This window comes from Mustelus asterias, chromosome 19 (genome assembly GCF_964213995.1).
Source record: "Mustelus asterias chromosome 19, sMusAst1.hap1.1, whole genome shotgun sequence".
Taxonomy (NCBI): Eukaryota; Metazoa; Chordata; class Chondrichthyes; order Carcharhiniformes; family Triakidae; genus Mustelus; species Mustelus asterias.
The window spans coordinates 58975164-58989086 of NC_135819.1; the positions used below are offsets into that span (position 1 = coordinate 58975164).

The 13923-nt window shown below is 43.1% G+C and overlaps 1 protein-coding gene across 5 annotated transcripts in view; it reads right to left on the minus strand.

Annotated features, from left to right (window-relative positions):
- The window catches only part of ccdc146 (coiled-coil domain containing 146), a 127390-nt gene that overhangs the window by 41060 nt on the left and 72407 nt on the right, over positions 1 to 13923 (minus strand). For all 5 annotated transcript variants that reach the window (XM_078235599.1, XM_078235600.1, XM_078235602.1 and 2 more), the window contains 4 exons: positions 13269 to 13455; positions 9592 to 9684; positions 8956 to 9126; positions 3013 to 3101 (listed from right to left, as the gene is read on the minus strand). In XM_078235599.1, coding sequence (XP_078091725.1) covers positions 3013 to 3101; positions 8956 to 9126; positions 9592 to 9684; positions 13269 to 13455 — 540 coding nt within the window. The remainder of the gene's footprint in view (positions 1 to 3012; positions 3102 to 8955; positions 9127 to 9591; positions 9685 to 13268; positions 13456 to 13923) is intronic.

Consider the following 13923-nt stretch of genomic DNA (forward strand, 5'->3'; position numbering starts at 1 on the left):
GCAGTTATTGCTGGGTTCTGAAAGAATCAAGAAGTCTCTGTCTCTCTCTTTCTCTCTCTAGAAGTTGCTGTTTGGGACCTGCTAGGAGAAATTGGTCTCTATCTGACTCTCTCCAGAGGTGTTTTGAAGGCTCGAGGACTGGCAACCCAAGCACCAGCATCTAAGTTTGTGTGTTAATAGCTGATTTTGAAGAGGAGTTTAAGTCTATAAGAGAAATATTGCTTGAATTTGAACTAATAGAGATATGTTAGCAGTTAAGAATCGTACCTAGTCATGTTTAAGTATTTCAATTGATAAAAGTTAAGCTAATTTATTTGTTATAGTTAAACTATATAAGAGGCAATGCCAGCACATTCCTCACCACCTGGGGGTTATACTTACCTATGCGTCACTGGTATAATCACCATGACTGGTTTTCATTTTTAAATAAAGTTTGTCTTGATAAAAGGTACCTAGTGTGTCAATCAAATTACATCTGTAGTAAAACACCTTATCCTCACACAAATGCCAAAATAGAAAAACTGTTAGGTTCTAGTCAGACTTCATAACATACTTTGGAGTTTCTGATCCAGACCCGAACAAGATATATTTCTACTTTTGAGTGCATTTAAAATAGTGCAGCGCTGGCCTTGTGATAACTGCAGCTACAGAAAAAATTGTAACACTTTTTAAAATAGATCTAATATAAAAACATGTAAAATATTGTGAACAAATTATTGTAGAAATTATTTTGTACATACTTGAGAACTGTTAGAAGTCACAGATAAACATATCATAGCAAGGGTGCAAACTTTGCTAAAACATGAACAGGCTATGAGAAATGTAACTGACACTTGGAGTACATTTTCCAGTCCTGCCTGCTGCGGTAATCGTTACAGGCAGGATGGACAATTTGATGGACCATTTAAAGGTCTGTTGAACTCAGGCAGGAATTTCCAGCCTTAGGGCGCGCACAAACGGAAAATCCCACCCTCATGTTTTGAAATCCTTTCTAAATCGAATATTACTTTATTGAGTGGACTGAAGCCACAGAATGAGATTTAAAAAGACTCCGGTGAGTCTCAAATTGTTTGAATGTTTACATAACTGCAACTGGCAATTTACAAAGCTACCGGAATGGAGATGGGCAGACTGAGAGGAGCCCACCAAGAATGATGAGCTTAAATGAGTGTGAATTGCTATCTCCTGAACTACTCAAAGGCATTCAGACAAAATCTAATTATTCAGGTAGATGAGGACCATGCCGATAAATTCAACTGCTTTGGACAATTGATCTGGCCTGGGAATGGAGGTCCTCACTGACTATCTTAACCCAATCACAATGGACCTGAGTGAGCTTGTAATGGCCAAGTTAGGTAACTGATTAGTCGATGAAGGAAGGTCCTTTGGGCTGCTTTATGTAAAGAGACTCCATTGCCCAGAAAGCCATTCAGTTCAAAGGTAATTAGGGTTGCGCAACAAATGCTGGCCTTTCCAGTAATGCCCGCATCCCATGAAAGGATTAAAAAATTGCAAGGTTTGGCTTGCAAAAAGACCAGAGTGTATTTCCCCAGCTGCACAGCCAAGTTTTCATTCAGATTTTCTGGCACTCTGGGGGCATGGTTTGCACCGTCACTCTGGCAGGCCAGGGTTTGATAGAGATGACAAGGTAGGCTCCACAGAGATCGGGGTGCCATCTTTAAAGGGCGCCCTGATCTGCGTTTAAAATAAACTTCCCTCACCCACCCTCAGACAGGAGGACCCTCTCTCCCCCCCAACAAGCATTGGGATATTTCCCCCCTCCTCACGCAAGTATTGGGACACACTTTTCCCCCTCCCCGCCCAACCACACATGAATCGGTCCACTTTCCTCCCACTGCTCAATGGCATCAGCCCATTCCACCCCATCACACATACGGGGAACCCCCGCCCACCCCCCCAGGGAGCTCCCCCAGGTGGCATTGAGGGAGTGCCAGAGGCAATGCCAGCACATTCCTCACCACCTGGGGGTTATATTTACCTGTGCGCCACTGGTATAATCACCATGACTGGTTTTCATTTTTAAATTATCTCAATGCAAAATCAGGAAAGATCACTGAACCCAGCCTGGAACCATCCAAGTCATCAATCCACAGGAACCGTATAAGATTGAATCTCTTTGGGATACTTAAACCATTAACTTACCCTTCAGTTTTGGAACGTATTTCTCTGCGCGCGTGTATGAGAGTCAGAGTGGTTTAAAATTATTTTTATCTGGTATTAAATACAATAAATACAATTTCCTTTTTTAAAACTTACAAGAATACATGTCTCTGTGTCTTTTACAGTAACAGCACTTCAACAGTTAGATACTTACTAAATTGACAAGCAAATTCTTCTAAAACACTTGTCAACTATGAGGTGTACAGTCGGGGGTATATTTGATTTGATTTGATTTATTATTATCACATGTATTAGTATACAGTGAAAAGTATTGTTTCTTGCACACTATCCAGACCAAGCATACCGTTCATAGAGAAGGAAACAAGAGAGTGCAGAATGTAGAGTTACAGTCATAGCTAGGGTGCAGAGAAAGATCAACTTAATGCATATATGTATATTTTCCAGTCCTGCTGGCTACGGTAATCATCACAGGCAGGACGGACAATTTGATGGACCACTTAAAGATCTGTTGACCTCAGGCAGGAATTTCCAGCCTCAGAAAGAGAAGGGAACCATTCTCACCTGGACATAACACTAGTCCATCTCCTGTGAATTGACTAAAAGGCAGCGCTCTGAAAGCTCGTGATTCCAGAGAAACCTATTGGACTTTAACCTGGTGTTCTGAGACTTCTTACTGGACTAAAAGGTTGGCCGTTTTTTGAAACAACATTTGAGGGAGGTGAATCAGAACAAGGTCTGCTTTTGAGTTATTGTACAAGAATAAATGTTGACTGAAGTTTGAGGTATTTGGAGGTGGATAATAGGTAGGCCTGGAAGAGACAGATGAAAACATTGATAAAAATTTATTCATATAATGGAAAATATTCTTACCTGATCAACATTTGTCTGTGTTTCTTCTGAGAATCCTGTAAGGACAGTTTTTCTTCTTTCAGCTCTTCAATAGTTCGATCACGCTTTTGCTATTTGACAAGCAAAATGAAATAACTGATTGATCTTGTGAGCAAAAGGCATTTTTAAAAACATGTTTTTTCCTGCAATTTTTTTCTGCCTGTGTAATCTGTCTTTTTGTTCTTTTTCATTCTATCTCTTTCTCTGGAACTGATTTTAACCATTCACCCGTAATGATGGCGGTGCACACAGGGGATTGCTATGGCACTCATGGGTAGAATTTTTTAACTCCCCTGGTTTCAGAGGGCCTTTGCAAAAGGCAGGGAAGAACCTCAATAAAGATGTCCATCAGACATTTAACCTGGGCCAGGATTTTCCAGCCGTTCATGCCGGCAGGATTTTCTGGTCCCGCTGATGGCGCAGCCCTGCTGTGTGTTTCCCAGCGGTGAGGGGTATATTCAACGGGAAACCCCAATGACAATGACCAGAAGATCCTGCCACCAGCCAATGGCGTTTTGCGGCGGTTGAACAAAAAATCACTCCACTGGTGTTGTGAGGTTGATGCCTGATGCCTGCTTGCTTGGATCAGCAGGCTCAGAACAGGGCAGAAAGGGTTAATAAGATCTACTTATGGGCTAGAAGGGCTCCACATAGAAATTTAGGGCTGAGAGACTTTCGTGCTCCTTCGCATTCTCTCCAGCACTCAGGTGGTTGGGAGAGGTTTCATAAGAACTCCACAGTTGGGAGGTCGCAAAGGGTGAGGTGGGGGAATTCTTGGGCTGAGAAGTGTAATCTTTTGTTTAATCCAGAAGAACACTCTACTTTAATGTTCTGAGCCTCTTCTTCAAAGACTTCAACTCTTGTACCCACACAGGACGCTAGTTAAAATGATCTTCATGCCTCATCATTATCTCATCAGTGGCTGATTTGTATCTGAGGAAGGATGCTGCTGATATCCCTCTCCTCTGCAGGGATGAGCAGGTTCAAATGAGACTCCTGTGCAAAACAATGGGACTCCAGCCACGTTGCTGCCAAAACCATCCACTCGCCACCCAACCGCCACACCCCCCAACCCAGTTTCTGCAGGTGAGTCGGATTAAAATCGCCCTGTACAATTTGATGACTGATGAGCAGAACACTATGAAATTTGAACCTTAATATTTGATGGTTCTAGAAATGTTTTACCCTGATTCCAGAATTTGCCCTCTGATGTTTTGACTTGTTAATCATCTTCAAAAGAAGAATATACCATTTTTCTATTTATATATATATATATATATCTTTTGTTGTTTGCTAATTTATATTAAGATAAAGCAAATAAATGCCGGACTGATGCAAGCACTTCTAGTGCTGTACCTCAGGGGCCAGCTAATTAGGTAAGCTGGTTAAATCTGGTTCCTGAAGCAGGACAGGCCTAAGGGATATAAGCAAGGCTTAAAGTGCAGAGAGTGAGACACTGGGAGTTAAGTATGGGAGGGAGATATTGCTGTTCTCGTGTCCCTTGCTACCTCCACAAGCCCAGTGAGGGCAGGAGTTGACCAGACATTACAGTTCAAAAAGTGACATGTGACCAACATGTGATCGGTGTGTAGATCCTGGTGGGTATTTCCAAACCATATTAAATTGTAAGTCATTGTTTAGGTAAGGGTAGGGAATTATTTTATTTATTTTTTAAAGAGTCTTAAGTTTTTAAACTTAAAAGGGTTTAGTAATGGCAGGAGAGCTCGAAGCTGTGGTTTGCTATTCTTGCTCCATGTGGGAGGCTGCGCACATTTCCATTGCCCAGGGCCAGGAATGTGCAGGAAGTGTGTCCAACTGCAGCTCCTGGAAGCTCGCGTTTCAGAGCTGGAACAATGGTGGGGTACACTGTGGAGCATCCACGAGTCTGAGAGCATTGTTGGTAGTACATTTAGAGAGATGGTTACATCACAGCTGAAGGGACTTGAGGAATGGAGGCAATGGGGGACCACCAGGCAGACCAAGAGATATAGGCCGGTAGTTCAGGAGTCCTCTGGAGTCTCACTCACAAATTGGTATTCCATTTTGGAGGCTGATGAGGGTGCTGGTTCCTCCAGGGAATGCAGACAGAGCCAAGCTTCTGGCACCACAAGCAGCCTGTATGTACAGGAGGGGGGTGCGGGGAGAGGCAAGGAAATAGTAATAGGGGATTCTATAGTCAGGGGTACATATAGGCACTACTATGGCTGTCAACGTTATTCCAGGTTGGATGTTGCCTCCCTGGTGTTTGGGTCTGTGGTGTCACTCAACTTCTGCACGGCATTCTGAAGGGGGAGGGTGATGAGGCAGAGGTTATGGTACATGTCGGTACCAATGACATAGATAGAGGGGTAAGGTCTTGCATCAAGAATTCAGGGCGTTAGGCAGCAGACTACAAAGCAGGACCTCTTTGAGCTGTAATCTCTGGCTTACTCCCAGTGCCACGTGCTAGCGAGCACAGAAATAGGAGAACAGTACAGATGAATGTGTGGCTTAAGAGTGCGGGAGGGAGGGTTTCAGATTCCTGGATCACTGGGACCATTTCTGGGGAAGTGGGACTTGGACAAGCAGGGCAGTCTACATCTGCACCAGCGCGGGACTAACATCCTTGTGGGATGTTTTCCTTGTGCTACTGGGAGGAGTTTAAACTAATTAGGCAAGGGAGGGGACACAGACTGTTAGCAAAATAAAGGCCCAGAACCATACAGTAAAACAATCAAGTCAGAGAGAGCGCAGCTGTACTAAGTTTCAAGGGAATAAGGCAAGGCTAGATGGCCTCTACTTTAACGCCAGGAGGTAAAACTGATGAGTTGAGGGTGATGATTGACGCATGAAAGTGTCAGATAGTAGCCATCACAGAGAAATGTTTGAAGGAAGGACACGATTGGCAACTCAACATTCTGGGATATAGAATCTTCAGGCGAGGCAGAGGAAGAGGTAAAAGAGGAGGAGGCGTTGCATTATTAGTTAAGGAGTCAGTTACAGCAGTAAGGAGAGATGATATCTTGGAGGGGGCACCGAATGAATCTTTGTGGGTAGAGCTTAGGACTAGAAAAGGGGCAGCCACATTGTTAGGTGTTTATTATAGACCCCCAGATAGCGGGATATCGAGGAGCAAATATGTGCACAATTCATGGAGATGTGTAAAAACAATAAGGTGATATTATTATAATATGAATCAATATTAGGTGATTTCAGCTTTTCCAAAATTAACTGGGATATATATATAGTGTTACAGGCTTGGATGGTGAAGATTTCTTGAAATGTGTACAGGAAAACTTTTTCGATCAATATTAGAAGATCCAACAAGGGAAGGAGCTGTGATGGACCTAATTCTGGGGAATGAAGCCTGACAGGTGGTTGAGGTGGTGGTGGGGGAGCACTTCAGTGATAGCGATCACAACATGGTACAATTTAAACTTGTTATGAACAAGGAAATAGACAAGCTGCAAAAAAACGTTTTGGATTGTGGGAGAGCGGAGTTCAGTAAAATAAGGCAGGATCTGGCCAAGGTAGACTGGGAACAGCTACTAACGGGAAAATCTACAGAAGAGCAGTGGGGGGCATTCAAAAAATAAATGGGGAGAATGTAAGCCCAACATGTTCCCTCTAGGGCGATAGAAAGGAGTAACAAGCCCAGAGAACCATGGGTGTCCAGAGATATTCAGGATACGATGTAAAGGAAAAGAAAGGCTTTTAACAAGTACAGGGGAGCAAATCAGTGGATGCATTAGTGAAGCATAGGAAGAGCAGGGTGGAGCTTAAGAAATAAATTAGGAAAGCAAAGAGGGGATATCAGAAAGGAGGGAAAATCCCATGATATTCTATAAGTATATCAATGGGAAGAGGATAACCAGGAAAAAAGTAGGGCACATTAGGGACCAGGGGGCAATCTGTGGGTGGAGCTAGAGGACATTGGTAGAGTGTTGAATGAATACTTCACATCCGTCTTCACCCAAGAGAATGAGGATCATGTTATGGAATTCAGGGAGAGACTGCAAGGTTGTTGAGCAAATTGACACAGGGAAGTACAAGGTACTGGAGGTGTTGGCAGTCTTAAAGGTGAATAGATCTCCAGGTTTGGATGAATTGTGCTCTAGGCTGCTGTGGGAGGCAAGGGAGGAGATTGCAGGGGCTCTGACCCAAATTTTCAATTCCTCTCTAGCCACCGGGGAGGTACCAGATGACTGGAGAAAAGCTAATGTTGTTCAGCTATTTAAGAAGGGTTGTAGAGATAAACCAGGGAACTACAGACCAGTGAGTCTTATATCTGTAGTCGGGAAACTGTTGGAGAAACTTCTGAAGGAGAGCATTTATCTCCACTTGGAGAAGCAAGGCTTGATATGGGATAGTCAGCATGACTTCATCAGAGGGAGGTCAGGCCTAACAAATTTGATTTAATTTTTTGAGGAGGTGACCAGGTGTTTTGAAGAGGGTAGTGCAGTTGATGTAGTTCATATGGATTTCAGCAAAGCCTTTGACACGGTCCCACATGGGAGGCTTGTAAAGAAGGTAAATGCACAGGGGATACAGGGTAATTTGAGAAAGTGGATTCAAAATTGGTTCAGTTGTAGGAGACAGAGGGTGATGACATAGGGCGGCACGGTAGCACAGTGGTTAGCACTGCTGCTTCACAGCTCCAGGGTCCTGGGTTCGATTCCCGGCTCGGGTCACTGTCTGTGTGGAGTTTGCACATTCTCCTCGTGTCTGCGTGGGTTTCCTCCGGGTGCTCCGGTTTCCTCCCACAGTCCAAAGATGTGCGGGTTAGGTTGATTGGCCAGGTTAAAAATTGCCCCTTAGAGTCCTGAGATGCGTAGGTTAGAGGGATTAGCAGGTAAATATGTGGGGATAGGGCCTGGGTGGGATTGTGGTCGGTGCAGACTCGATGGGCCGAATGGCCTCCTTCTGCACTGTTGGGTTTCTATGATTTCTAAGGCTGCTTTAATAAATGGAAGCCAGCGTCCAGTGGCATACCACAGGGACCTGTGTTGGGTCCCCTATTATTTGTGGGGATAGGGATTAGTAAGTTTGTTGTTGATACAAAGATTGGCCAGGTGGTTAACAGTGAGGCTAAGTGTCTTGGGCTACAGGAAGATATAGACAGAATGGTCAAATAGGGAGATAAATGGCTGATGGAATTTAACTCTGAAAAGTGTGAGGTGTTACGCTTTTGAAGGAAGTTATGTGGAACAAAGGGACCTTGGCGTGTTTGTCTCTGAAGACAGAAGGGCATGTTGGTAGGATGGTGAAAAAAGCGTATGGGACACTTGCCTTTATCAATCAAGGCATAGATTACAAAAGCAGGGAAGTCATGTTGGAGTTGTATAGAACTTTGGTGAGGCCACAGCTAGAGTACTGTGTACAGTTCTGGTCGCCACATCACAGGAAGGTTGTGATTGCACTGGAGGGGGTGCAGAGAAGGTTCAGCAGGATGCTGCCTGGGATGGAACATTTAAATTATGAAGAGAGAGGTTGGATAGGCTTGGGTTGTTTTCATTGGAGCAGAGTGACCTGATTGAGTTGTAAAAGATTATGAGGGGCATGAACAGAGTGGATAGGGATAGTTGAAGGGTTAGTCATGAGGGGATATATATTCAAGGTGAAGGGCAGGAGGTCTCGTGGGGTTGTGAGGAAAAACCTTTATACCCAGAAGGTGGTGACAATCTGGAAGGCACTGTCTGGGATGGTGGTGGAGGCAGGTTGCCTCATATCCTTTAAAAAGTACCCGGATGAGCACTTGGCATGTCGTAATATTCAAGGCTATGGACCAAGTGCTGGTAGATGGGATTAGGTAGGAGTTCAGGTGTTTCTCACATGTTGGTGCAGACTCGATGGGCCGAAGGGCCTCTTGTGATTCTATGATTCTTCTTCAACTCTTTTGAATATAATTTTCAAAATGAAAATGAGAAATTAGCGATTTAGAAGTACCTGAATATTCATAAGATCCCTTGCTTTTTGATCTTTCTCATCAGACCTGATCTGGGCAAGGCGAGTTAGATTCCCAACCTCTTCACGGGCACGCCTTTGCTCTGCGATGAGATTATCTTCTTCCAGCATATACTTACGTAACAAAAGAATCTCTACCTCAGTCAATGCAAGCTGCATGTAAAATAAAGTTGGTATTATAATGGTGATATTTCAGAAAACAATAAAATAATTTTGTTAAAGTCCTTTGTGAATCATTCACTTCATTATCAATCATTTTAGGAGTTAACAAAAGAAACTAATTCTTAAACAAAAATTCAGAATACAAAATACTATAGTTAGTCTTATTTTTTTTAATGGTAACCAGGTTCCCAATCCACAGCTCGCTCCATGTTTGTGAGCAGGTCCATTTCGATAAAATTACACCAGTGTCACTCGGTTAGGGAGGAGGATGAAGCTAAAAAAGTTATCCATTCCTGAATGCTACCTATGATCATTCTAGGGTTATCACTGACAGAAAGACTGCAAGAGTACAAGGTTAAGGCCCACCTTCTCTTTCTTGGCAACTAGGATTTGGCAATAAATGTTGACTTGCCACCATGTATATCCCAAGAATAATTATTTAAACTGACAACTTACCTGATCTGCTAGTTTTCTTTTCAGGCTTTTAACATCACTTTCCAGTTCATTTCTCCTGTCCAATAATGCTCCCCCATCAGGAATAGATTCCACCTGCAATTAAAAGAAATGAAAAATTTAAAAAAAAATCAGCTGTGTTGAAAACACAGTCAATCATAAATTGCATGAAATCCTGTGGAAGCCTTCCTCTTGAGGTGATGGTTTGCATCATGGTGGGTGGTCAACTCTGTTAAACATTGGATAAAAGCAAATTTCTGCAGATACTGGAATTTGAAACCAAAAGAGAAAATGCTGGAAAATCTCAGCAGGTCTGGCAACATCTGTAAGGAGAGAAAAGAGCTGACGTTTCGAGTCCAGGTGACCCTTTGTCATCTGGGCCCTTTGACAAAAGGCCACGTGGACTCAAAACGTCAGCTCTTTCCTCTCCTTACAGATGCTGCCAGACCTGCTGCGATTCTCCAGCATTTTCTCTTTTGGTCTGTGTTAAACATTGCTTGGTGTAGCTCAGGAACCTCACTCTTGCAAGGCAGTGCGTGCTGCATTTGCTGCAGCGGAAGACAGGGGCTGAGAAGATGCACAATTCACTGACCTCTGTTTTCACTTCTTGGTCAGCTGAACTTTTCATTTATTTCAATGCCATTCTAAACAGTCAGCCCCCAGAGGTCACAGCCATCAGTGACAGAACCCTAGTTCTCAGTATCAATATCCACGATCTTCATATCATGCTTGCAGCTGACCATGTAGCACAGAAATGGCTGTTAAGAGGTCATGACCCAGGGGTCAATTCACTACAAAAGATCTTTGGGTATATGGCCATCATCCATCTGATGAACAGAGCCAATTTCCCTAAGTTCCCTAACATCCATGCTTTTCTCAACAGTGAATACAGATGAGAAATATTCATTTAGGATCTCACCCATCTCTTGTGGATCCGCACATAGATGACCTTGTTGGTCTTTAAGAGGTCCTACTGTCTCCCTAGTTATTCTTTTGGCCTTTATGTATTTCTAGAAGCTCTTTGGATTCTCCTTTGCCTTATCTGCCAAAACAATCTTGTGTCCCCTTTTTGCCCTCCTGATTTTCTCTCTTAACTCTACTCCTACACCCTTCAAGGAATCCATTTGATCCCCGTTGCCTATGCATGTCATGTGCCTCCTTTTTCCTGACTTGGGCCTCAATATCCCGAGTCATCCAGCCTTGCCCTTCACTCTAAGAGGAATGTGCTTACCCTGAACACTGGGTAACACACTTTTGAAAGCCTCCCACTTACCAGACATCCCTTTGCCTTCCTACAGACTCCCCCAATTAACTGTTGAAAGTTCCTGTCGGATACCATCAAAACTGGCCTTGCCCAATTTAGAATTTTAACTTTTGGGCCAGACCTATCATTCTTCATAGCTATCTTAAAACTAATGGAATTATGGTCACTGGTCCCAAAGTGATCCCTCAGTAACATTCTGTCACCTGCCCTTCCTTATTTCCCAAGAGGAGGTCAAGTTTTGCCCCCTCTCTAGTCGGGCCATCCTTATACTGAATGAGAAATTCCTCCTGAATACACTCAACAAATTTCTCTCCATCCAAGCCCCTAATACTATGGCTGTCCCAGTCAATGTTGGGAAAGTTAAAATCCCCTACTATTATCACCCTATTTTTCTTGGAGCTATCTGTAATCTCCTTACATATTTGCTCCTCGATTTCCCGCTGACTATTTGGAGGCCTATAGTACAACCCTATCAAAGTGATTTCCCCCTTCTTATTTCTCAGTTCAACCCATGTAGACTCAGTGGGCGAACCCTCAAATATATCCCCTCTCAGTACTGCCGTGATGTTTTCCTTAATCAAAAGTGCAACTCCCCCTCCTCTCTTACCTCCTGTTCTATCTTTCCGATAGCATCTGTACCTTGGAACATTGAGCTGCCAGCCCTGTCCCTCCCTTAGCCATGTTTCAGTCATTGCTATAATATCCCAGTCCCATGTACCATCCATGTCCTGAGTTCATCTGCCTTGCCCGTCAGGCCTCTTGCATTGAAATAAATGCAGTTTAATCTGGACTTCCCTTGCTCTCAGTCTTGCTTTTGCCTAATCTGTCTAGTACTAGGATTACTGACACTGTCTTTACTATTTAATATGCTCTCTTTAACTTCTGTGCTATCCTCAACCTTCTCTTCTGTCTCCCTACTGCTTTGGGACCCACCCCTCTATTTAATGGAAAACCGGTTACATATCAACATATTTCTATCTTTACCGATATAGTCTATTAGTGGAAAACAAAATTTCTTGATAACATAGGTAATAATCTTGGTTAATATTGCATTGATTTATTACATTATAAAATTCATAGTAATATCATAATAAAGTTATAGTAATGACTTTTAGATCCATGCAAAAGATTAGTCAGACCAGTGCTCAAGTTCCAGTTGATGAAACCTGCCTGAAGGTGACAATGACAAACTGAACTTATAGTTTTTCTAAACTATGCTTTTGTGTAAAATATGAAGGAAGGATCCAACAATTTTAAAATATTAGATGAGATATGGATGTTATCTCAATGTCAACGGCAGACCTATAACTTAAAACAAGAATGCAGTTTTGTAATGCATTACAAGAAAGAGAGATTGGAGGCTTTTACTTTCTGATGCAGGGCCGGCAGTCTATAGTGCATGAACTCAAATCTCATCATGTCAATTTGAGAATTTGAATTGTTTAAAAAACTCTGGGAATTAATAGAAAACAGGTTACATAACATATTTCTATCTTTACAGATATAGCCTGATCTACATATCTACATATTTAAAGAAAGTACAAGGTGCTTTTGCTGTGATTAGTGGCCAGAGGTGTGCTTGCTGTCCAATTAAGGATGACAGACAAGTTCATGAAGTTGGGGCAGCACAGTGGCACAGTGGTTAGCACTGCTGCCTCACAGCGTCAGGGATTTGGGTTTGATTCCTGGCTTGGGTCACTGTGTGAAGTCTGCACGTTCTCCCTGTGTCTGCGTGGTTTTCCTTTGGGTGCTCCGGTTTCCTCCCACATTCCGAAAGACGTGCTGGTTAGGTGCATTGGCCATGCTAAATCCTCCTTTAGTGTACCTGAACAGGTGCCAGAGTGTGGCGACTAGGGGAGTTTCACAGTGACTACATTGCAGTGTTAATGTAAATCTACGTGTGACTAATAAATAAACTTTAAGTTGAGGAGGCTCTCTAGCACAGATTCCATTGCATCAGAGCCTGCCTGAAACAGTGGCCTCCTGCTCACCTGCCAGGAAGCTGGAAGAGTCGAGCTGGCCTCCAATCCAGAGCCTTAATTGGCCTTCCAGTAAGCTTAATAAGTCACCCACCACTTTGTCAGTGGGAGCTAGCTGCCCCAATAAACTGGCATACCAGCTGGTGGCATGAAATTATGCACCCAACTGCCTCTGTTCTCATCCTCAAAACAGGAAAAATATGCTGCCACATTTCAACTTTAAAGATTAGGTTGGATTGGATGAAGTAAAATTTAAGGCATATAGAATCAAAATATGATTTTGCTTGTGTGGAGTGTGAACATTGACATAAACTAGTTGGGTCAAATGGTCTGCTTCCATATTATAACCTCTGAGTTTATGTATCTGAGATGTAACAACCAAATAGTTTTAACTAGAAGGTAAATACATAGATTGCAATGATCTAACTGAAACATACCTGTGCTTTGATCTTTTCATAGGTAAATTCAGCATATGCCACGGTATCCATTGCAGACTTCAACTGTTTATCTTTCTTCTTTATTTTTCGGAGCTCTCGTTCCTTTTCTCTTTGCTTCACAACTATTGTGTCAGATAATATTTTCTTTTCTGTTTGGATGTAACGTAAGTGCATGTCCAGGGAAGCTCTGTTAATATTGAAAAAGGGTTTTTCAAACTTCTTTGACACGTTAGGGCGTGGTCTTACAAAGAAATTCTAAGGGTGAAGTGTGAGAAAACAGGAGAGAATTGTGCTGTTTTTTTTATGGCAAGCCGCAAGTTACAATCTTATGGCATTTGTGCAAAAAAAGAACCCGGATGCGATTCTTGCCAGTGGGGAGGGCAGAGCCTAAGTTTGTGGATGAAGCCAGGTGCATTGGGAGATCTCCTGCCACCTCCGCCGCCCCCCACACTGATCTCCGTTGGCGGAGACCAGCTGTGATTGTCGCTGGTGTGAAGCTCGACTGGCAAGGAGGTAAGTACAGGTGAGCCCAGACGATTGCGTCCGGGACTCACTAATCACATGTAAATCATGTCATTCATATTGAAATTGGCTTTGCGTCCTATCTAGCGCATAGCAAAACAAGGCCGGTAAGATCTGGGGAGGCACGAAACCA